This window comes from Rhinolophus sinicus, chromosome 3 (assembly GCF_057876585.1).
Source record: "Rhinolophus sinicus isolate RSI-liver-muscle chromosome 3, RSI-T2T, whole genome shotgun sequence".
In the NCBI taxonomy this organism is placed as follows: Eukaryota; Metazoa; Chordata; class Mammalia; order Chiroptera; family Rhinolophidae; genus Rhinolophus; species Rhinolophus sinicus.
Window position 1 is genome coordinate 39,219,462 of NC_142503.1, and position 25,242 is coordinate 39,244,703.

At 39.3% G+C, this 25,242-nt stretch overlaps 1 protein-coding gene across 1 annotated transcript in view; it reads left to right on the forward strand.

Moving 5' to 3' along the window:
* The window catches only part of ZSWIM6 (zinc finger SWIM-type containing 6), a 183,982-nt gene extending 166,938 nt beyond the window's left edge, over window positions 1-17,044 (forward strand). Inside the window, exons 8-14 of the mRNA XM_074328909.2 lie at window positions 847-993; window positions 2,021-2,281; window positions 6,892-7,027; window positions 9,945-10,102; window positions 10,717-10,880; window positions 12,612-12,693; window positions 14,298-17,044. Of these exons, the coding sequence (XP_074185010.2) occupies window positions 847-993; window positions 2,021-2,281; window positions 6,892-7,027; window positions 9,945-10,102; window positions 10,717-10,880; window positions 12,612-12,693; window positions 14,298-15,160 (1,811 nt within the window). The 3' untranslated portion in view covers window positions 15,161-17,044. The remainder of the gene's footprint in view (window positions 1-846; window positions 994-2,020; window positions 2,282-6,891; window positions 7,028-9,944; window positions 10,103-10,716; window positions 10,881-12,611; window positions 12,694-14,297) is intronic.
* Window positions 17,045-25,242: the final 8,198 nt, after the last annotated feature.

Sequence of the window (25,242 nt, forward strand, 5' to 3'; positions counted from 1 at the left end):
CAGTTTGTTTCCTGTGTATTTTATATATAGATTTTGTTATATTTTTATTTAAGAAGGAGGTACAATTATTTGTTACTTTAGTAAACACTTAGATGTGAAATATTGCATTATTTACAACAATGGAATATATCTTAAAATATTTGCAGCTGTTTTTTCAGCCTCTGTAATTTAACTTAACTTGAAAGTACTAACATTCTGTGAATAAAATGAAAAGAATATGTTTCATCCAAATGATGTTACCTTCTGCTATAGTTCCTCTTTGTGGCAAAAGTTCTCTCTTAAATGCCTTACAGATCTATGCTAAGAAAAACTTTCATAAGGTGATTGGGGAGTAATTTAGTAATATTCCTAGGGGAGTTCAAGTCTGACCCCGGCTACAACTGCCCTCTGATCTCCATTTAAATAATCCTGTTAGCACTGATGCTGAGAGTTTCTTCTTTAATAGAGTTGTAGAGTTACCCAGTGGTAATTCCAGGGAGACTTTTTAGTCCTCTCTAATGCCACTCCTAGGAAGGGAGGGTAGTTGTCCGTAACTTCCCAGGTGAAAACTTAGAATTCATTTTCCCTCATACAACGTAATTTAATAGTGTAAGTAATAATAACCCAATACCATGCACACGTGAATTAAATAGATGTTTGGGAGTTGTCCTAGGAAGTTAGTACTATTTACATTGATTTACAGTTGAAACTTTAGAACTCAAAATAGTTCACAGGTTGAGGATTATATGTACTTTTGTTCTTCTAATAACATTTATAGTAATTTGTCTGGATGCTGTTATTAAATGGTAAATAAAGCTTCTCTTCCCTTTACTTCTTTCTATTTCTCAATTCCCTTTTCCTTTACAGAGCTACCCCATAAAAGCATAACCTCGATAACCAATCTGGAGGGCTGGGTTGGCCACCCCCTGGACCCCGTGGGCACTCTTTTCAGCAGCCTTATGGAAGCCTGCCGCATGGATGAGGAAAGCTTCCCTGGCTTCTCAGATTTTACAGGTAAGACCACTGGCATTTGTCTCATGGGCCTTTTTTCTTCACAGTTTGTTTTATGAATCCACATAGTTGACAATACCTACAGTTAGCAAGAGAGCAAGGAAATAGGCACATTGAATATTTTGGGGTAGGCTTCCACGAACTGGGAAAAGCCTTGGAGTTGACAGTATGTGTAAAGAACCGTAAGAATATTTATTCCCTTCTAGTCAGTGATTCTGCACCGAAGAATTTACCTGCATTCGTGACCATTTTCTAGCATCAAGATATAAAATAAGGATGTGCATCATGTGGGAGGGAGGAAATATTGTCCCTTTGCTGCTCCCATGGCTGGGTGAGCTCAGAGGGTTAATTATTTAACCCCTCCATGTGTTCTCCTGCGGTGTTGCCTTCATGGATGATGGGTGACCCAAAACTATTCGGGGGGTGAAAGGTATGACTCTGAATGTTCTTTCCTTGGGAGTTTGATGGTTGAAGTTTGTTAAAATTTCTAATAGAAACACCTTGACAGAGATAAGGGAATGCTCAAAGAATCATTACTCTTGTGGTAACTGATGACTCTTTGATAACAGAAAGGACCTTGAAATTGGGTTACATGTGTTATGTTCTCCACTGTTTCATTATAAATTTTAACATTGTGATAAAAATATGGAAGCTTTTTTTTTAATGCCAGGCTTCTAAAAATTGCTAATTATTGCAGTCATCATGTAATTTCACACTTGTTTAATTAAATTTTTTTCCATTCTTAAGTATTCTTATCTTTTCTTTGATGTATGGTTTTCTTTAGTGATTCATTTTCAATGGCAGAAAAATATTTGTAATGTTCTAGCTCCCAAAACATACATTTAGTAATTCATTGTCATTTTTAAAAAGATACTATGGAAAGCTATGCACTTTAACCTAAGAAATATGTTTTCTCGCTTTCTTAGAATTAAGTCAATAATTCATTTACGAGTACTGGGTATAATATAATATTTATTATACCTGCAAAAGTAGTTTCCAAACTCTGATTGTTTTGTGTGACATTTTACAGAGAATATGGGACAGTGCAAGTCTCTGGAATACCAGCATCTACCTGCACACAAATTCTTAGAAGAAGGGGAATCCTATTTAACGCTAGCTGTGGAAGTAGCCCTGATAGGGCTGGGACAGCAGCGTATCATGCCTGATGGGCTGTACACACAAGAGAAGGTTTGCCGGAATGAGGAGCAGCTCATTTCCAAGCTTCAGGAAATTGAATTGGATGACACACTGGTGAAAATTTTTCGCAAGCAAGCAGTCTTCCTATTAGAAGGTAGTTTGATAAAGAAGTTTTCCACTTGTTTAGCCAATTATATTAAAGCACTGTTGAACGCATTTAATATGGTAGTTATTCTGAGTATCATAGGCATGTTTACTATGTAAAAATAGTATCACTTAATAAAAAAAGTACAGATGTTTAGGTTTGTGTCATTTGATTTAAGTGGTCACATAGGATAGCCAGTTAGAAATGATCCCCATTTGATGACACAAGCTCTGAAAAGAACTGTTTTTATTTTGGCTGTGTTGTTCCTGAGATAACCAGAAGTCTGATACTTAGTGAGCTGTTGCTGGTAGCCATGCTCCTCTTTGCTTGATCAATGAAATAATAAAATGGAAAAATTGGTTGGCATTCCTCTGAATTATTGACTGTTACATGATGCCTGGGATTGGAATATGTGGTTTGCACACGCTAACCAAGGACGAAAGGCCACAGGAATGAATTTCCACTGGGCTAATTATTTCAGAGAATTCATTAGGTATAGGTTCACCAAGTTAAAGTTTCATAGAATCTCTAAGACAGTCTAATTTTCTTTTTTTCTTTTAAATAAAGTGAAGAGCTAAAGGACCTAACAAATTTTGGCTGGCGTTTTTTTTTTTTTTTTTCTCAAAGAGTTAAGTGTAATTAGCATGATAGCTTAATCTTTTGTGTAAATATAGTTGTCTAATTGATAAAATAGCTTCTGTCTCAAAAGTACATGTATGTTAGCTTCTCTGTGACTGATAGGCTCATAAAGTTTGGTGTCTTCATCTGATATTCAAAACTGTTACATGGGGAAGAGATTTAGAGAAAATAGCATTTCAGAACCTCTTTTGTTTGTCCAAAGCTAATGATCTATTTAAAAGAAAATATTTTCACCAAATATATTATACATTTATGTATTTTAGAAATGCATTTTAAATGGAAAATGTTCTTCTTAATAACATGATTAATTTTGGTAACAATTCCTAATATTAATTTTTTAAAGCACTCTCCTAAAGTTTTTTCCTTCTAAACATAGAAATCTATCTTGGCAAATTTCAGGTGATCTTGATTCTTTTGTTACTGTTTTCTTTTAGTTTCATTTCATAATTCCTTTTGATATAAGCAACATCATTAGCCACACACTTTTTTTATGCTGTCACTGGCTCTTAGTACTGACTTTTAGTTCCCATTATATGGAAGGATAGAAAGAGGGTGTGTGATTTTCAAAGTTGATGTGTCTGATATCTTTCTATCATTTACCTTTTTAAATGTCTCCATGTTTATTGCTCATGAATATTTTTTAACTTTGTCTGAGTCTTTGATTAGTCCATACATCCCCATTAAACTTTTTTATGAGAAATGTGCCTGATAAAGAGTGTTGTTGACTCATTCCATCCTCCTCTACTTTCCTGACCCTGCTAGGCCTGCAAAGAGTGGGCGGTACAGGACAGGAAGCAGTCCAAGGGGGAAGCCAGGGACCATTTCAGTAAACTCCAGAAGATAAGCATTCCGTGATGAGTTGACTGCACTGGGGCACCAAGTTGTCCATGCATTTACACTCTGCACATTTCAGGGGCAAATTACGAGGTGTGATCAAACAATACGGTGAATGTTTAAATTTAAAAAATTATTATTACAGTAAAAGACACACTGCCATTAATCACCATCAAAATACTCCCCGTCGTTCTGAACACACTTATCCTACCTCTTGCCACTTTCTGAAGCAGTTCTGGAAGTCCTTTTTCCTGAGTGTGTTTAGTTGCGCTGTCCTGGCTGCCTCAATGTCCTGAATAATTTTGACTTTGGGGAAGAGCCAGAAGTCGCACGGTGCCAGATCCAGTGAGTAAGGTGGATGAGGACACACCATAATGTTTGTATTTGACAGAATTTGCTGTATACCAGAAGCAATGTGTGATACGGAGCGTTGTCATGGCACAGTTTAAAACACACCTTCTCTCAACTGACTCACAAGCGACTGCACCAAACAAGCTGAAACTTGTCTCACACTGTTACTAAGCTTTGACGTGTTGCTTCCTTTATTGAAGATCCCTGCCTTTACGTTGGATGGCACTCGGCAGCTGCATTCACCGTATTTTGTGATCACAAAGAAAGGCTCTGTGTCACACATCACTTCTGGTACGGTGATTTCTGTCAAACCATTACAGTGTGTCCTCATCTACCTTATTCACCAGAGCTGGCACTGTGCGACTTCTGGCTCTTCCCAAAAGTCAAAATGATCATGAAAGTAAATGTTTTGAATCAGTTCAGGACATCAGTGAAGCCACGACATTGCACCTAAAGACACTCACGAAAGAGGACTTCCAGAACCACTTCAGAAAGTGGCAAGAACGATGGGATAAGTGTGTTCGAACCGAGGGGGAGTATTTTGAGAGGGATTAATGGCAATGTGTCTTCTACTGTAATAAATTTATTTAAACATTCACTGTATTTTTTTTTTTATCATACCTCAGGGTTATTAGACTCAGGTATCTGAAAAAGAGGAAACAGTACCCTATGTTGTTGCTGAGTATTAATCACTTCTGGCCTCAATATTGGCATATTGGATCAATTGGCATATTAGAAAAGCACTTCTGGGCAACTTAGTACCAAATTTCAGTCCTTTATTATGCAGTACACTGGCATTCAGAATTACACTGATTATGAATTCACAAATAATTCTGTGATATTTGACTGAATGTTTTCCTTGTTGGGCAGCGTCATAACAAAGTGTTGATTATGCCTGCTGGCTTTCCCTGCATAGTACAGAGAGGTAGCTTGATGGTTTAAGGGAGACATTGAAATGCAATGGAAAAGAAATGAAGAAAAAAACTACAAATTTGCTATAATTAGTTCTTAAGTAAAATAGAGTTAATGTCTTCCTCTGCTGAGACTGCCATAACAGAATACCAGAGACTAGGTGGTTTAAGCGATAGAAATTTATTTCTCACAGTTCTAGAGGCTGGAAAGTCCCAGGTCAAGGTGCTGGCCAATTCATTTTCTGGTGAGGGCCCTCTACCTCGCTTATAGATGACTGCTTTAGAGAGAAGAGGGAGAGAGAAAGAGAGCGCATGCGCGTGTGTAGTTTTTGTAGGAGCTAGCTCTCTGTTGTCTCTTCTTATAAGGAGACTAGTCCTGTCAGATCAGGGCCCAACCCAAGACCTCATTTAGCCTTCATTACCTCCATAAAGGCCCTATCTCCAACTACAGTTACGTTGGGAGTTGGGGCTTCAACATAATAAATTGGGGTGGGAGATGCAAACATTCTGTCTGTAATAATAACCTAAATAATTTGGTCTCATTGTATGAACTAAATGTTCTACTGTATTGCTATATCAACTTTGAAGAATGTCAGCTCACTGAAACATTCTTAAATATCTAAAAGACAAGGAAAAGATTAGTAGATTTGGTAAAATTAAAATCTAGGATGGATTTTAATTTGCGTAGGTGAAAAAAAGGTTTACTATATGATTTTCAAAAGAATGAACTCAAAAATAATAAAATAAGAAATAAAACAATGAAGTTTAAAATAACCTCTTAAAATGAATCTGTAGTATATAATGCTCCTACGCCATGCTCAATTCAGTAACTCCTCTCACCATTTCTTCTGAACTGCATTTCTTGCATTCTGAATTCGTCGCCAGACTGATTTGTTCTCATGGAAAACAAATGCATTATGTCCTTTGAGCAGTAGTGTCATGGTTCATAATTCTAGAAACCATGAAATAGATTTTACCCAAAGGTGACATGGAAACTAATTTATTAAACACTTTACAGTAACTAAACCTCAAAGTACCTAAGTGGAAACTAGTTGAACTAACCACTGTGGTTTCCTTTCAGAATTTATTTTAAAAGTCTATGCGTCCCTTCTTAGGGCAGCATTCAGAGAGCATACAGGGGAAGTCAGCTCTCCCACCATGCCTGTCATAACTTAGTAAGAAATGAATTTTGACAGCTTAAATGTAGTTTTGCTTTTAAAAATTGGTCTTTTGGAGCCCCAAAAGTAGTAGATTGTCAGTTTTTTCTTTTCTTTTGCCCACGGTGAGTATCAAATGGGTAACTATTCTTTTATTATTGTAAATCACTTTCTGAGAATTAATATTTCTGCAACAATGTTTAAAGTCTTTGTATTGGGGTTTGTGGTACAGAATCCTTCCCCCACCCTTCCCCTGAATCAGCTCTCTTTCCTGGAACCCTGGCTTGTCTGTGCCCCTAAGGCTGATTGGGTCCGGGGCAGCTTCCCAAGTTAAGCTGCAGAGTCATCTGTGCATTTGAAAATCTGGATGCTTAGATATACTCATTGAGAGAGGATGTTTGAATTCAGTGAGGTTTTATGCTTTGGAGGGTTTCTTTCTCTGAAGCAGTTATAATGTGAAAAAGCTCTGCCCAGTTCTGTGATTCTCATTTTAGCTGTGGTACAGTTAAGGGATTGTTCCTGAAGTAAATTCGATATTGAATACTATACCCTGTAGAATCATTTTTGACTGAGAATTTGTATTCCTTTCTACTATGTCACTTAGATTACATTTTTGACTAGATTAGCTTGTATGTTATAACTTTACATAAAATTTTTAAGATATACTTTACAAGAAGTCTTAGTTCCTTTTTTAGGAATGTAAAATGTGTATGCTCTCTTCCCACAGCCGGACCATATAGTGGTTTAGGCGAAATAATCCATCGGGAGAGCGTTCCAATGCACACATTTGCCAAGTATCTCTTCACCTCTCTCCTACCTCATGATGCTGAATTGGCATACAAAATTGCACTGAGAGCAATGCGGTACGTATTCACTGCCCAGCCGGGCAGATGCAATCCAAATTCCCCACTGGGACAAATGGCTGTAACCTGACTTCTCATTCATTCATGTTTCTTGTAGGCAGCAGAGAATCTAAAGAACCTATTTGTTTATATGCTTCTTGGATTGTTGTGGTGGTGGTTCGTTCGTTGGCTTGTTTGGCTTCTGTTTTAAAGTGACAGAAGAATTGTATCCTTGACTGCTATCATAGTTATGCCCATGGTGGCTTTTTCCTACTTTTTCTTGAAGCTAAAGTTTAGGAAGAGAAAACAGTTTCAGGCCTAGTTTAACCGCATGGCAGCAACCGTTGAAACCTTCCTAAATTGTTTTGAAAAAATTCGATTTTTGAAACAGTAGTAAATGATAAATATACTTGACTGCATGTACTAATTGAGGGAGCCCTTCACACCTGCCTGCTGTAATTCCCCGTTCCATCAGCAGTGCAGGAAGACCAGCGCAGGGCTCACATACCTTTGTGCTGGAGAGGGAGGGAGGAGGGGACCCGTATCTAGTGTTGAGGGCATCACCATCAGGGGTCTTCCCGGATCTGCTTACTTGAGCTCTGACTGCGTCCATCTCCTCAGGACCTCCTTTTCAGTAATAACAATTAGAATGTGTTATTCTCTGCCACTGACCTTTCTATTTTCACTTTCCTTTTTCAAGTCAGTTCACCACATATTTTATCACGAATTTGTCCTAGGTGATTATTTTTTAATGAATTCAAGATTGTATTTTTCAGTCTTACATGTAGACTGTAAAACTTTAAGGGCCTGAAAGGAATACCTACCTTTCTTAAAACATGAGATTTTTGCTTTTTAAAAAACTTAAAACAGTCCTGTGGTAAAGTGCAGATTAGGCCATGTTATAGTTGCCAAAGGACAAACCATAAACCACACCTAAAAGTTTGAGGTGCTGGAGAATACATTTGATCCCATAGAAGCTTTTCATCAAAGGTTCTATGTCTGCAGCCAGTGTAGTGGATTTAAAAACAAATCCTTACCTTTATGTGTGTAGCTTGTCTCTCTTAGGAGGCCTCTGTTTTATGCAGTGATTTGGCCGGGGTGAGAGGGGAGCGGGGGTGTACCTGTGTGTCAGTGTGTTCTGAAGCTGACTTCCTTTAATTTGACATGCTTTCCTTGGCAACATGAAATCTCATTAACCTATAGAGAAACCTTATAAGTTCTCTCTTGTCTATTTTTGAGGCACCAGAATATAAATTTAAAACTAACATAAGCAAAAGTCTCCCACCAAATTATTTTATACCACTTGGTTTGTATTTTAAAGCACAGTTTTATAAGTAAGTTCCTATTCCCATTTTTGAAGCTGAAATGGCAGTTTTCGGATGAAGACAGATGCTCAGCTCTGTACTTACCCACATTCTAGACTCTTGCTCCTGTGTGAGGAAAGGATGCTAATGTTAGGGTACCACCAGATGCTATTGCTGTGACCATTGTAAGTTTACAAGTAAAGTAGCATAAGGTTTCTCTGTGGTTCTGGCTTGTGTGTGAAGGTATTGGTCAGGCGGAGAGGCTTGCTTTTCTCATATTCAGAAACTCATGTATGTCTGCCCTTGGTTGCTGCCTAGGCAGTTTGTTCATGAGGGTGCTAGCAGTGCACCGGGGAGTTGCTTTTCTACCTCTTCTCTTCCTCCTGCAATTGCTCCCCCAGCAAAGGACTGCGGAGGGAGGGAGGTAGTGTGACCCAGCAGAGCATCTCAGGGCAGCCAGGGGACAGGAAGGAAAAGAGACGTGTAGCTCACTTGCTTCTTCGTCCTTCTGGAATTAATGGCGGGGGACTGAGGAAGGGTGTGTGCAGCACTCATTTTTTCATCTTTCCAGGAATGTTGACTAGTTTCCTTTCCAGCAACTCTGCAAAGATCTGCCTGTGAATACAGGGGCATTCTGGGTGTTTTTTTTTTTAAACTTAATAGCAACCCCACCAAAATTCTTATTACTCAATTGCCTACCTTGACACCCTCTAATGCAAACATCTGTCCCTAGATAAAAGCAAAAGAGAATGAAGCATTTGCTTACCAGAGCAGGCCAGCATCACAGCCTGACCCTGCTGGCTCGTGGTCCCCAGCTCTTGTTTCATAGTCCCTAACTCTGGAATACTGGGGTGAAGGTCATTGTTTTAATGATTGTAAAGGAATTGCTGCAGTTGTAGCTACTCTACAAATCTCTTTGATGCTTATAATTTGGAAAAGATCACTAAGCACGTGCTTTATTTTTAATAATTGTTCTTTATTTGTCAACATATTCTTAATCAAAGATTGATTGATTGAAATGAGAAGTCACACTGAATTTATGCAAGATTGTCAAGGGACAAATACTTGGATCATTTGCATTCATCCTATCTGATACGATTGATAGAACATATTCTAACTACAAATTCCTGAAGTAATAAGGAACTAATTCTTTCGAAAGTATGAATAATGGAAAGGAAATCATTTTTGTTTTACTTCCCCTCTTATTTTGTGTTTCAATCAGTTAACCTTATGCATCTCCGCTATTCACTGACCTCTGACTGTTGTAATGTCAGTCTTAATATATACTTCCCTGTTAGCTTTCTCTTGCTTTTTATTTTTTAATGAGTGATAAGATTCAAAAATTTTAAAGTAGGTAAGCATCGAGACTGTATTTCAGACTTCTTCATTGTTACAGATCTTTATTTCCTTGAATATTGCAATTTTTTGAATGGTGCTAGAAAAAGGAAATCTCTTAGGTTTGGGTAATGAGCAATTAACGAGGTGACTTTGGCATCCAAACAGCAGAGTGTAGCTGTACCAGCTCTTCCTGCACCAAGGACCTGAACAGTTGCTCCCAGCCTCTGCCCACTGCTCTGGCTTCTGGCCAGTCCCTGTGGCCAAGGTGATGAACCTGCCTTGTCTTCTCATTACAGGTTACTAGTATTGGAATCTACTGCTCCAACGGGAGACCTCACCCGCCCACACCACATTGCGTCAGTTGTTCCTAACCGATACCCTCGTTGGTTCACTCTAAGCCACATAGAATCCCAGCAGTGTGAGCTGGCGTCTACCATGCTAACTGCAGCCAAAGGTACGGGAGTGTCCTGAGGCCTGGGGATGATTGGGGTACTTTACCTTTTTCTTTTTTTTAAGGGTCATGTTTGCTATCAAATAGAGGTGCTAATGTCAGGTTGCAGGGGATACTTTTCTTTAGATGTTAGCATATGAGGCAAAACGGGTGTTACTCATTTGAGCCTGACATTTTCCTCATTTACCTGCGTCGTTATACTTGCTGCTGGCACAGTTCAGATTTAGTTATCATGCCATGTAAATGGTGGTTGAGATTCAGAAGCAGATTAAAAAGTGAGGTTACTTTTTTTTTTTTTTCTATCTGTACTATTCGCCAAAAAATACGTAAGTAGAAACTAGGAGAATTATTTGCTATCTTGTGTTGGTTCTGGGTCACGTGGTTTTAGTCATTGAGGGTGTCTCGGTGTTTCTTGTTTGTGAAGCCGAGATTCATAGGCATTGCAGTAACTCGGGTACACTTAGCTGTCGCATCCGTGCCGTCTGTGAACATTTCAGGTAAATTAACTTGTGCCTTATGTTTTGTTTCCTTTTTTACTACCCTTCGTGTGTGTTATTTTTTGTTTGTTTTGTTGGGCTTCATTTTGATGTGGTTTGGTGTTCCCTTGTATGTGGCAGGCGATGTTCGGAGGCTGGAAACAGTATTAGAATCGATCCAGAAAAACATTCACTCCTCATCCCACATCTTCAAGCTTGCCCAAGATGCATTTAAAATAGCAACTCTCATGGACAGTTTGCCGGACATCACTCTTTTGAAAGTGTCTCTGGAGCTGGGCCTGCAGGTACGTGACTGATGGTCTTTCCGGGGTACCAAGGACTGCTAAACAAAGGCCATCTCAGGATTGTTTGTGTGTTTGTTTGGGTTTTTTAGCACAGGTAAGTTATGGGGGGCACAAACCTGTTAGACTTTTAGGAGAGCCCTGTGCTCGGAGCTGTTGTCATGCCCCGCTGACCAGACTGCTGCCAGTCTCAGCTTCGGGGACCATACAGTTAGAAACCCTATGTGTGTCTTCCAATAAAAAAATCGTTTTCTGAATTATAACCTTCACGTTACCATTTCTCTTTTAATGAATGGAGAAGAATTATTGCTCGTCAGAGACTTAAATTAAGCTGTCATGTATAATAAAGATTCACTTGTTAGGGTTAAATTTTTAGAGGAAGTATGAATTTGTATTGATGTTTGCACTTTCACAATAGATGGGCAGTTCTAACTCCTTTTTATAACCCTGCGGAAATGAGGTAAAGGAGGAGTGATTGGGCCAGGGTCCGGTTGCAGCAGGCCTGCTGCTTAGGTGTATTACCAAGGATGTTTTGAGTTAGTCATGCAGCTAGATGTTTGCGTCCTTAGTTTCTGAAAAGCTTTCTGTGTAAACCAGGAACTGAAAAGTTTCTATTTCTACGTTTTTCAGGGAATCTATTTACATTTGCTCTCCCACCGCCTATAAAAAGCAGTGAAAGAAATTGTTATCCTCTAATTACCTAAGTATGGGGAATGGAATGCCCTAATTAGGTGATGAATCTGGTTTTCTAGTTACGGATTTTCCTAACAGTGATTAATAAAGTTTAAAGAATTGAATTTCAGGAAAATGCGCTTACCCGTATATAGTACTGCACAAGCAGAGATATATAGGAGATTTCATTTAAGCCATACAACGACATTTTCAAAATTTCTTTTAAAAAATAAATTCTGGTTATTTGGCTTATTTTTGTTATCATTTGTCTCAAAGGTATGATGCAGGAAAAATCATTAACCCAAGCTTTCTGGTTATTTGGAATTCTGGAAGATATTTTTGGGTAAATGGCAGATTACTGAGAGCTGACCCCTGCCTCATTCCTTCTCGGGTCTAGGAAGGAATCCCATGGAGTCTTTCCAAGGCTTTAGGAGTTAGGTCCCTAGATTTTCTGAATCTTAAAGAATGGGGAAGCAGGAAGAGATGGATAATTTTATCTTGGGATCACTTACTGGAAAGTGAAAAGCAAAATCCGATCACTAATGCAGCCAAAGATGATTTCTTTTCATGGACCTGGGGTTATCTTTATAACTTCCAGAAAATAGAAACCAGAGATTGAAGGAATAACTAAAACAATTATTTTAAAATACCTCTTTGCCATATGAAGATTCCTAGTCAGAACTGGGAGCCTCAGGAAGCTAGAACCATGGAAAGGTAAAGCTGGGGAGGAGAGGGCATGGGCTGTGTTTAACGCTCCTGTCCAGGCCTCTGATTTTGCACACGACAAAAGTGATTGAGTGACTTGCCCAGGATGCCACATCTGGTCAGTTAGTTCCTCCAGGAGTATAACGTGGACCTGCGGCCTCTCAGGCTGGGACAAGGCCAGCTAGGACAGCCGTGGACAAATCCAAATTCATATGCCGAGATTTGCTCTAAATATGGCTCTTCATCCTCCTGGTAGTAGGGAGTGTACCTAGTAGTTTATACCCTGGGATGAATTGTCTTATGTTTCCACTGACCCAGGATAATCTTCCAAAACATTTTGTTGCCCTGTCTGTGTAGGTGATGCGAATGACACTGTCAACCTTAAATTGGCGGCGGCGGGAGATGGTGAGGTGGCTGGTAACATGTGCTACTGAAGTGGGTAGGTAAATTCTGGAGCAGGAGCTTCCCAGGTGCCTCCTCATTACAGATACAGGAACATTTCCGCTCTTTCTCCCTGACTTCTCCAAGGCCCTTGCCCCTTCCAGCAACCTGCAGGGGCTTCCCCCTTCCAGCCTTCAGTTACACACAATTACGTTGCTCCTCTTCTGAACCATCTAATATGTGGGGCTCCAGACTCTTAAGAAAATGGAATAAGTCAGCGAGCAAACACTTTTTATCCAATTGTTCTATCACTACTTTAAGGTGCTTTTAGTAACTATGGGTTCCAGAGTGAATCCTTGGTGGGTTGGAGCCCACCTTTGAAACTGACTTGAGACAGTGGATTAGTGTGGTTCAGTCCCTTTTAATGAAAATAATATATAAAGTTACCTAGTTGTGCTGAGTGTTTTCATCATCTGAGGGCATATGTGATGGTATCAACAGACAAATGACCACTGGGTGTGGTTTAGGTGAGCTTTCAGATATGTGAGAAATTGTAGGTAGCCGTAAGAAGGTCCCTCATTGCCCATAAACTGTAATTTGTGAAACCCTTCAGCTAACTATTTTCCTCTGCAATAGTAAATTAGTACTAAAGAAAACTATATTCCTAGCAGGAATGCCAACACGAATAAAATGGTGGCAGTTTAAAATAAATGTTGGTTAAACTGTCTTTCTTTCTTCCTGTTTGCATCAGAAAAGGATACACACCTCTTGCCAAGAAGACACTGCCAGCTCAGTATTTAGATACTGACACAGCAGATACTGTAAAATAATTTTTCTTGTTATTTTTCTTTCATTGATCTGTAATGGTTTGTTATTTTGGAAAAAGGGAAATTGGTCTCAACATAAAAAATTATGTTTAGATTGTTAAAGTGATGGTTTAGTGAAGCAATACAAAGATAATAGCAAGATGAACTGCCACAACAACTCCCCTACCCCTGCGCCAAGATATATGCCTTATTGTTGTCTGCCATTTAGTACCTTCTCTTAAATCACACACCTTTAGGATTGTCCTTCAGCTTAGGCATCTTGGGTCTTGTGTATTTAAAATGGTTATGTTAAAGACCTTGACAGTCATTTCCCACATCTGAGTCATCTGTAGGTCTACTTCTGTCGACTTTTTTCTCTTGGTTATGGGTCACATTTTCCTGCTTCTTTGTGTAGCTTAAATCATTTTATATCGTGTGTCCTTTAAACTTACAGACACACACGCCATATAAAAACTCCCTATTTTGGTGACGGTTGTGGTTTTTCTGACTCAGATTCTGTAGTGGGTAACTGACAGGAGGCCCCAGTGAAGTATAACTCATTAGCAAAAAGCCATTGTCTGAAATGGCAAGCAGCACAGTGCAAATACCAGCTACCGAGAGGATTAGTTCTTTATTACAGGAAGTCCATGTTCCTTTCAGGCATTTCACTGAATAACAATCTATAATAACCTTATTCTAAAAGGTTGCTCCCAGCCACATTACCTTACAGGATTTTCTGGCCTAACTCATGTCCTATGATGGTTAATAATGTAAGCATTGATTATAACGTGGAAATAAGGCAAGACCTCTAGGCAGCCTCCTCGTGGGTAATGGCGCTTCTCTGTGTTCCCTGCAGGCGTCTACGCCCTGGACAGCATCATGCAGAGCTGGTTCACGCTCTTCACTCCCACTGAGGCCACAAGTATAGTTGCAACCACCGTAATGTCCAACAGCACCATCGTCCGCCTCCACCTGGACTGCCATCAGCAGGAAAAGCTGGCCGGCAGCGCCCGGACCCTTGCATTGCAGTGCGCCATGAAGGACCCTCAGAACTGTGCCCTGTCTGCGCTGACCCTGTGTGAAAAGGATCACATAGCTTTTGAGACAGCGTACCAAATTGTTCTCGACGCTGCTACGACCGGCATGAGCTACACCCAGCTCTTCACGATAGCACGGTACATGGAGCACCGCGGGTACCCCATGAGGGCCTACAAGCTGGCCACCCTGGCCATGACCCATCTCAACCTGAGCTACAATCAGGACACGCACCCTGCCATTAATGATGTTTTGTGGGCCTGTGCGCTCAGCCACTCCCTTGGTAAAAATGAGCTTGCAGCTATAATACCTCTGGTGGTCAAGAGTGTCAAGTGTGCAACGGTACTGTCAGACATTTTGCGCAGGTGCACTCTGACCACTCCTGGCATGGTGGGACTTCACGGCAGGAGGAACTCGGGTAAGCTCATGTCACTGGACAAAGCCCCCTTGCGGCAGCTGTTGGATGCCACGATCGGGGCGTACATCAACACGACGCACTCACGACTCACACACATCAGTCCTCGGCACTATAGCGAGTTCATAGAGTTCCTCAGCAAGGCCCGAGAGACCTTCCTAATGGCGCATGACGGACACATTCAGTTTACACAGTTTATTGACAACCTGAAACAAATCTACAAAGGCAAAAAGAAACTGATGATGTTGGTTCGGGAGAGGTTTGGTTGATAGAACCTGTATGAATGGGGGTGGGGGGTGGGAATGGGAGGGATGGTTTGTTTTTACTTGAGCCTGCCTTTGTACCCTTTTTAACTTAAAAGAACAGAGCCACACCGGTATTATATGTGTATAGTTATATTGCGTTTGCAGACTAAATTGTCATGTTGTGAAAGTTTGTGTGTTTTTAATTTTCTTCCCTTTTTTTTCTTTCCTTTTATTATATTTTTTTAATTTTTTTTTCTTTTTTCTTGTTTTGGTTTTGTATGAGAGAGAGGTTAAAAAGGTTTGGTTTACACTGAGTATATGTTGTCAAGTGGCAAAAGTCCACATAGCTCTCCTGTTTTCTGTATACGTTCACAGCCTCAAAAAAAAAAAATAATTGAAATGGCTTTAAAAACCAAACAAAACACCTCCATCCTGTGATAAGTACCTCGAATGGATTCAGCTTTACTCCTTTGTAACTCATCTTTACATTTTCAGCATATTTAAACAAACCAACAAAATGAAATACTAATAGTTAAAGGCTGACCCACGTGGCTTTGCAGTGCTGTTCGTCCAGAAGCATGGCACACGATGCTTGTGCATGTGGAAACTTAGCGACTGTCAACATACATTCTCAGGGATTTATCAAAAAAAAATTAAAAAAAGAATGAGAGCATTTATTGTACTGTATATATATTATAGTATATGTCTGAATATTGAAAATATAACATTAACTAATTTATAAAAAATATTCTATGTAATGCAAAATACTTGAAGCTGCAGTAGCTTGGTTTTAAACAAAAACAAAAAAAACTGAGAAAAACCTATCAGAAGGACTCAAAGTGCGCCTTGCTTCAGGGTTGGCTCAGGCGGTGAGCTTCATGCTGGGCATCTATGCAGAGCCACCTTTTGGATCGCATGGTTGGACTGAGATCTATTGGGAGAAATTATATATGTATATATATGTATACAACTTATGTATACATATATATATGTATACACACAGACACAAGACACACACGCACGCACACACCACCGCCAATAACAACCACTACACCACACATGCTTGTAACAGGCACTAGAAGAAAGAGGGACAACAAAATACACAGCCAGAGCAGCAAGCCTTAGCATTAAGAATATACAGTATGCCGGAATTGGGGTTCGTGCCTCCTAGTCTAGGAAACTTAAAAGAAATCCTTTTGACACAAAACGCAAAATGTTTTCCAAAACAATTGACATATGATACATAACGCCTTTGCAGTGAGCTAATAATAAGCTAACCTTTGTGCACAAATAACATTATATATATTATATGTCTATTCTGCATAGGTATTTTGACTTTGTGCAGGACAGAAAGTTGTGTAGGTATGACTGTTCTACTTTTCAGTTTTCTTTCTTTTTTTTTAAAATATATTTTATTTTCTCTAGAATTACTCAAAACAAAAGCAGCCTTCTATCTTGCCTTGTCTTAATGCTTTAAAATAACCAAACTGGAGATCTAACTACCAAACTGTTCATTATATTATTAAATACCAACTTTGGTTACAGTATAGTGTCTTTACTTTAGCTGATGGTTCTGTAACCTTGTGCTTTTTAAAGCAATTTTTATGTTTTGGTGCAAAAGTTGTCCAGTGTCTCTTGTTCCCTTCATTAGAGAACATGCTAGAGGTATGTTTGTAGGTATTTTTGTTTAGAACTATTTCATGCGCTCCATTTTATTTATTATAATAGGTAAAAAGAAAAAAAAAAAGGTTGTACTTCATCACCCATGTAAACATGCTCATGAAGTTGAAAGTAATTAAGATTTGATACACTGATATCAATTTATTTATGTAACTAAATCACTGTTTTATAAACTTGTTAATGATCAACAATTTTTGTTTTGATTAAAATTAGTTTTTTGGAAGTTGATTGTGCCTCCTTTATGGTATATCTCTTACTACGCTTGAATTTGGGGATTAGACCTGGTTTTACCTCATCTCCAAGTGTTTAATACTATATTCATTCATCCAATAAATACTTACGTACTGTTTTTAGGGCCTGGAACTAGAATGGTGAACAAAACCGGACACTGGAGCTTATCTCTGCATAGTAAATACAGACATAAATCAGATAATCACAAAGATAAACATAAGAAAGAATATCCTCCTTTCTTCAGTCTGTTACACTTAGTCATTCCTCCCTAATAAACTATAATTTAGGATGCTCCGTATTTGATATATTTAATAAATGCTAAGTTTATGAGAGGTTTTTCTATGTTACTTAAGAAATTGCATTGTAAGGGTAAATGCTACATACGCATTATAAACATTTGTCATATGCCATCTCTATCAAAGCTCTATATGCAAAATGATGCAAATATATTTTGCTTTTTCGTGTGGTAAAAACATAAATTCACCATCCTAACCATTTTTAAGTGTAGCGTTCAGTAGTGTTAATTATATTTACATTTTTGCGAAACAGAACTCCAGAGCTTCCTCATCTTTCAGAACTAAATTCTACTACAGTCATTAAACAGCTGTCATTTTTGCCCTTCCCTCAAACCCTGGTAACCACCCTTCTGCTTACTATTTCTATAAATTTGGTTTGAATTTGAATTTCTTCTACGAATTTCATTACTTTAGAGATCTCATGTAAGTCACAGTGTTTGTCCTTTTGTGACTTATTTCATTTAGCATGGTGTCTTTGAGGTTCATCCATGTTGTAGGTGACAGAATTTCCTTTCTTTTTAAAGCTGCATAGTATTCCATTGTATGTATGTGTATATATATACACACACACACCACCTTTTGTTTATCGAGTCATCCCTCGCTGGTATTGCTTCCACCTCATGGATATTATGACTAGAGCTGCTGTGAACATGGGTGTGCAAATGCCTCTTCGAGATTCTCCTTTCAATTCTTCTAGATACGTACCCAGAAGTAATATTGACAAACGCTTTTTAAAGCTACAATTTTCAGATTATTTAATCCCTTGAAATATTTAAATGTTTCTCTTTGACATTCACTCTTTAACAATAGATTCCAGATGTCAAGAGGTTAAGTCATTAGGTGGGAGTTGAAATAAATGAGTCCATGGTAACATTTTAAAATCCCATTAGTGCCAAGTAGAAATAAAAATCAAAACTATAAAATGGTATGAGGATTGATTCTTTTTAGCAAGTTTATTCTTAGTGTTTTGAAAGCGATGCTGCCTAAGGGTAAATACAAATTCATGTGGGTCCATTAAAAACACTGGGACATTTTGTAATGCAGGGGACTGCTAAATGTCAGGTGGAATAGCATCAAAGGACGAACAGAGGTGACTTGTTTTAGCCAAGAGTTTGAGATCTTCCCTGATGGAAAGTTCTTCTGTGTTCACAGACCATCTTTGCGGAGCCATCTTACAATTAGTGTGGACCTTTAGAATAGAGAAGGAGACCCAGGGTGACAGAAATGAACTCACATGACTTTCCCTTCCCCATTTTAGCCAACATTTTTGGATCGCCATGACTTCAAGTTTTTTTGGTTATGACTGTGGTCAAGTAGACAAACGGATTTGAGATGTATATGTTTTCTTAACCTTCCAATGAGCCAGTGCTAGAAAAAGTCCTGAGACAGTTAAAATTTGAAAATTTGAGCATTAGGAAGAAGAAATGGAAGAAGTGACAAGCTTGGATAATTCAAAGGCAAGAGAATTTGTTGCTAATTGCGGGCCGGACTGTGAAATTCTGCATTTCAATGCTCTGACTTGTGATTTCATTTGAGAATAAAGGCTATAGTTTCGGGGGAAAAGAATGTTTCATGACTTTCAAATATGAAGTCAGTTGAATAGAAATTAACTCAGTTACTATAGTCACAATATTATAATAGTACAATACAGTAGCAAAGAGGAACTGAGCTTTTTTCTAAATGCTGAAAAAATTGTTAAATGGCAGCTGTTTCAGGAATCAAATGGTCATGAGAAGAAGCTAGGAAGATGTAGGAAAAAAATCTGATACATTAAGGAATGTGACAGGTAAAATTTAAGATGAACAAGCAGTTTGAGGAACAGTTTCAGCCAGTGTAGGTAAAAGAAGTTGAAATGTGAGCTATATTGGAAGGAGTTTGAATGGTTCATTCAGCAAACATCTTTTGTGTACCTACTACGTGCTAGGCATGGTTCTAGGTGCTAAGAAGACAAATAATGAACAAAAAATGCCTATTCTCTTGAGCCATGTATTCTTAGTGAGAGCAAGACAAATAATACGTATTATAAGGAAAAGCAGGGGAAAGGGTGCTATTTTAGGTAGAATGGTTAGGGAAGACTCCTGGTGTGATGAAACAGGAACAGATGCCGGAAGGAAGTGAGGGGGGAGCTGGCCATGATGCTCTCTGGCAGTTGTGTGTGTGAGGCAGAAGGAACAGCAAGTGCCAAGACCCTGAGGCAGAAGTGTGGGCATGTGCTGCCTTCTCAGGTCACCAAAGGGAAGGGACCGGCTGGGGCGGAATGGGGTGGGGGGAGGAGGTGAGGCTGAAGAGGAGGGGAGTTAAAAATTATTTTTTATTTTTATTCCTACAGGGTCTTGTAAAGATTTTTACTCTATGAAGAATCCAAAGTAGAAGAGTCATATGATCTGACTTGTGAGATCAGAAGCCATTCACTGGCTGCTGTGTGGTGAAGAGGGCGAGAGGGACGCAGGGAGACAAATATGGAAACTATTAGAATAACTCAGGCAAGAAACAATGGAGTTTGCACCTTTGGGTCAGTGCATATCTGGCAAGGTTGAGGCATTTCCTGATACTACATGTGGCATGTGAGAAAGAGAAGACCCAATTTTTTTAATTGAGCAACTGGAAGAAGTTGCCAGTAAATGAGAATATCCGGGAGCAAGTTTTTTGGAGGAAGATCAGAAGTTCAGGTTTGAACACATCGAATTTGAGATGGCTGTAAGACACCCAGGTGGAGTTTTCAAGTAGGAATTAGTTCAGGAGAAAGAGGAGGGCTTGACATAAAAATTTGGGAGTCTTTAGTTTTACAATGTTAGCTATAACCATGAAACGAGGAGTGAATGAAGATAATTTGATCCAAACTAGAAAAATGTTCATTTCCGTGATTTAATTGTTACTCTGACAGATCTTTGCCAGTCTTCCCTCATCTTCCTGGCTTCTAAATGGTGGCTGCTTCTAGCACTCAGCCCTCTGAGCGCATCTTCTCTTTTGTCTACATACTGACTTTATTCTCTTGTAATAGTTTCTTCACAGATAGAAAACAAGCTTCTGATCCTCACAGTTCGCCATCAGAGAAAGACGGTATTCTCTTAACTCCAGTTCGGAAAACCACAAGAAAGACCCCATCATGGTTTGGCCCCTGACTTAAAGGGGAATCAGAGAACACAGACATGGCTAAGCAGGGGGTCTTACTTACTGGGATGTGGGATTCCAGAGAAGAGAGACTTTATTTTCAACTGTGCAGTTACCGTTTTTGGTGTCTTCTGTACCATGAACAATAATAGCCTACTGACAGGCAGCCTTATAAATAGACAGCCTTACAAATAAATATATACTAACCGCCTTATGAATATTTTGATTCTCCTACCCTGTGTTGTCTTTTGGCAAAAATGTCATGCTTTCTTCATTTGGGGAAAATCTTGAGTTGTTTAAAAGTCAGATAAGGGAATAATGGTCCCTCTTCCTCCCGACTTCTATTTTTATTTTGCTTGTTTTCCCAGCTTTTTATTCTGAAAATTTCAAACAGAAAAGTTGAAACCATCGTGAAAATATTACTTCCTAAATGTCCACATAAGCTGTAAAACTTGAAGTATGTTTTGGCAATTCGTGTTCATAGGTCTCGTGACTCAGTGTGATATGATACGACTTCCTCCTGCACAGGGAACCCAGCTCTAAAATAGGAAAGGAAGAAAACACCCTCTTTCTTCTTCTCTGCATCAGAGCCCAACTGGAAATCACTTCCTACTCCAGGTAGGGTGAAGTATAAAGAAAAAGAAAATCTGCTTTTCGAAAGAAATTGCTTTATTTCACTGCATGTGTTAACAGTAATTAAAAAATACATATTCAGCTCTACCGATAAACCTCAACTTGAAGGATGTGGGACCTTCTAACGAAAGCAAAGAAATTTTGCTTTTCCTTCATAGACTTATTTTAAACGGGCTGCTGCCTTGTAAATATATTAACCATTAAGTAGTACAAAGTGTAGAAAAGATGAATTATGCTTCTGAACAGTTTGAACATTGCCTCCATTGTAGACTAATGTAATGCGCTTGTCCCCAGATACTGAACAGATGTGAGGGACCAGTGCTAGCACACGTGGGTCCTATGAGCTCGTTTTGGTTATCCCTGTAACATCATAACAAGGATGGCAAGCCCCTTGAGCACTCACTGTGTATCAGGCACTGTTCTATGCACTTTATATTAACTAATTTGCTCCTCATAACAATCCTATGGGGCATGCATTATTGTTATCACCCCCATTTTCTGATGAAGAAACTGAGTCAGAAAGGTTGTGCAAAGCTCCACAGCTAATAAGTGGCAGATTCAAACCCAATCAACTGGCTCCAAAGTTACACTCGTAAGAATCATGCTCTATTGTGGTTTGTGGAATTGATTATTGTACTTACTGAGCATGGACTATGTTCTTAGCCCTGCACAGGGCCCAAGACATTGAAGCCATAGTTCTGACCCTCAAGAAAAAAAAAAGCCACAATGAATTTTAAAATGGATGAAGCGAGGTGGGTAGAACTCATCAACAACGATCTTGAGTTTTCACTCAGAGCAACATGATATGATCGATTCTGTCTTCATTTGAACCAAGGAAATGCAATTGTGGGTGTGGATATGTGTTTGAAAACAAGATAGAAGCTTATTAGCTCACCTAGCAGTCCCCAGCACAGCCTCATTTTCCATTTCCGGGTCCGAGTTGACTAATCCTGATCCTGCTATCGTATCACCCAGTCAGTGGTTAAAAGCAGGTAATAGAAGGAGAATCTAAGCCCATTAATCTTTTTCACGAGGACAAAATGCATTTTATTCTCAATCTATAAATCATCGTGTACAGCAGCGTTTATCACGCTATAATCCGTGGACCCCCCCCATGTTAGAACTACCAGAGGGTCTGTCAGACACTCTAACTCCTGCACCCCAACCCAACCCAATGATTTTGACCCTCTTAGGGGAAACAGGAATCTGTATAAGGAAACTCCATTTTAAAGATGATTTTTTTGCTTTCACGTCCAACATACCCAGGTCTGCATAAAGGGTCAGTTAGGAAACAAGACGGAGCAGAAAGAGTAGGCTGGACGGACACGCAGCCAGCCCCGCCAGGCCATTCCCTGGTCATCGGAAGCCTGCCTTCTTCTCCGTCAGCAGCTCCTCACAGGAGCACTGCTCTCCTTGGGATTCCCATGTGCCACCCAGGGAAACAATGCATGCGGTCATGGTCACAGAGTGATGCTGCAGATAGACGGGACGTATAACAAGAGAATACCTATGGGCTAGACGCTGGGTGAGCTTTTCTCTAGGTGAAAACCATGAACAGAGACGAGAAAACATTCAGCCAAAGAGCTCTCTTGTAACACAATTTTAGGGATGGCTTCCTATGGCAATCTATACACTCGTCCATATACATAGCACCTAAAACATCCCACGTGAGCTCGGAGAAGAGGAGGCAGTAAACTTGGAAGACGTGAGCCTTCCTAAATTCACACTAGGTAAGTTATGTAGTCCAGTTTCAGGTGGCTCTACCCACTCGGGCTCCCACTGCTGAAACTATATCCGTGTCCACTTTTAAACTATGGACAAATGCGTTTTGTTTTTCAGAAGTCACACCTCAGGCCCTCTTACTGGTGGTGAGACAAAGGCACCGAGCTTCCGTGTCGGGAGCCAGCACATTTACTTTGTGGATGAAATTCCCCAAATCAATTTTGATTGCCGTCACTGTAGGAGATTTTGGGGACTCAGATTGATGATGATGTGTGAAAAACATTGTTTTAAACTGCTAGGCCAAGAATTCACACTCAAGGTCTCCTTGCCCTTCAGGTCCCACTGGGTTTTCATGAGTATCCTGCCAGCGGTTCAGGTGAAAATGAAATGGGGTGGGGGCAATGCATTTCTCTCTATCTTGATGACCTTCTCAAGTGCCTGTTTCTCTGAGCAATTGGTCTGACGGCTCTGAAGTTCCACACATACTTTATGAAGGCAGTGTTTGTTCCCTCCGAGGCCTTTCTGGTGGTACTTGGTTTCTCTGTATGCAGGAACCTCTGGGGCTGCCTGGATTTGCAAGCCGCTTCCAACCAGCCATGTTCTCATACCAGGTAGCAACTGACTTTCTGCTTCGCTGTCTTAGTGACTCAAGGGTCCCGGTCTGATCCTGTTCAAGTACAGTAAAGAGGAAACCAGACCAGCTCTCAAACTTTTTTTTTTTTTAATTAAGAAGACATTTAAAAATATTCACTCACATACACAACTCTGTGGTCATGGGACTATTTCTGCCTGAAGCTCAGGCTGGACTGCACATGAGAATCTCCTGCGAAAGGCCGATGCAGGAAGAACGAGCCTCATTGAAAGATAAGTAATAATTTTTTAAAAGGGTTAGTACAAGAGCTACACAAACATGTTACAAGAAAAACGTAGGAAACAAGAAAAACAAATGATTAGCAACGGGCACCAGCAACATATGGTCATCAGTAGATTAAAATTATGACCATATCACCTTGAATGCAAAAAAAATGTTAAAGCTGATCTAAGAGCTCAAAGCAGAGACATCAGAGCTCAGGGAAAGAAACAGCTATGATTATTGTTATTATAATTATCAGCATCATCATTTCCCATTGCAAATTCACAGACTTTGAAATGTGCCCATAATGGTTCAGGTGCTTTTTTGTATTAATTCATCAATCTTTACAACAGCACTATAAGATAGATGCTTTCAGTTCATAGAAATTAAAGATGAAATATCAAAGTATCTTAACCAGTGTTACGTTCTGATAAGTGGGATCAAACCCTGGCTTTAGAGCCTTCATTTTCAACCACTGTAACTGTACAGCTGGGGAGCAGGACAGTCTAGGGAGGAGACAAACAGAAATAAACTCCACATTGGAATAGGCACAGAAAACAATTAACAATGATGAAAATACAAGAAAGACACAAAGGAAAGGATTGAAAAGCAAGCACAATGAATTGAGGTGAAGAAGAGTTGACAAGAATAATGGGAAAACAATAAATAGGGACATCAGTCAACTGAGATCCACAAATAGTGTCCTCTTAGAAAGGAATCAACCGAATAGAAGAAAATAAATACTCAAAGATATTAAAGAATACTTCTAGAAATGAAAAAGACTTGAATTTCTACTATGAAAGAGCATACCATGTCCCTAGGAAAACTGATACAGTAAGCATCAAATCATAGTAAAGTAGTGACTTCAAAGATAAAGAAGTCTAACCGACAGGGAAAGTTACCTAATACGGAAAAACATCAGACTAATACTAAGCTGCTCCACATCCATGGTTGACACTTTTTCAAATCATGGAAAGAAAATATGAGGAATCCAAGAATTTCACCCCAAGCAAACATGTTGATCAAATATAAAAGCAGAAGACAAGCATTTTCTAATATGTAAGACCAGCAGCACTGTTGACCACTTTTTAAAAAATTCCCCTTCCCCATTTTTAATTTTTCAATTACAGTTGACATTTAGTATTATTTTATATTAATTTCAGGTGTACAGCATAGTGGTTAGACATTTATATAATTTAAAAAGTGATCCCCCTGACTAGTCTAGTATCTCCCTGGCAATATGCATAGTTATTACCATATTATTGACTATACTCCCTATGCTTTACTTTATAACCCGATGACTGTTTTATAACTACCAATTTGTACTTCTTAATCCCTGCACCTTTTCCACCCTGCCCCCAAACCTCTCCCATCTATCACCCCAATAAATCTAGTACCCATCTGACACCATACATAGTTATTAAAATATTATTGATTATATTCCGTATGCTATTCCCTACATGTCCATGACTACTGTGTAACAACTTACGTACTTCTTAATCCTTTACCTTTTTTCTCTCACACCCAACCCCACCTCCCATCTGGGAGCCATCAAAATGTCCTATGTATCGATGAGTGTG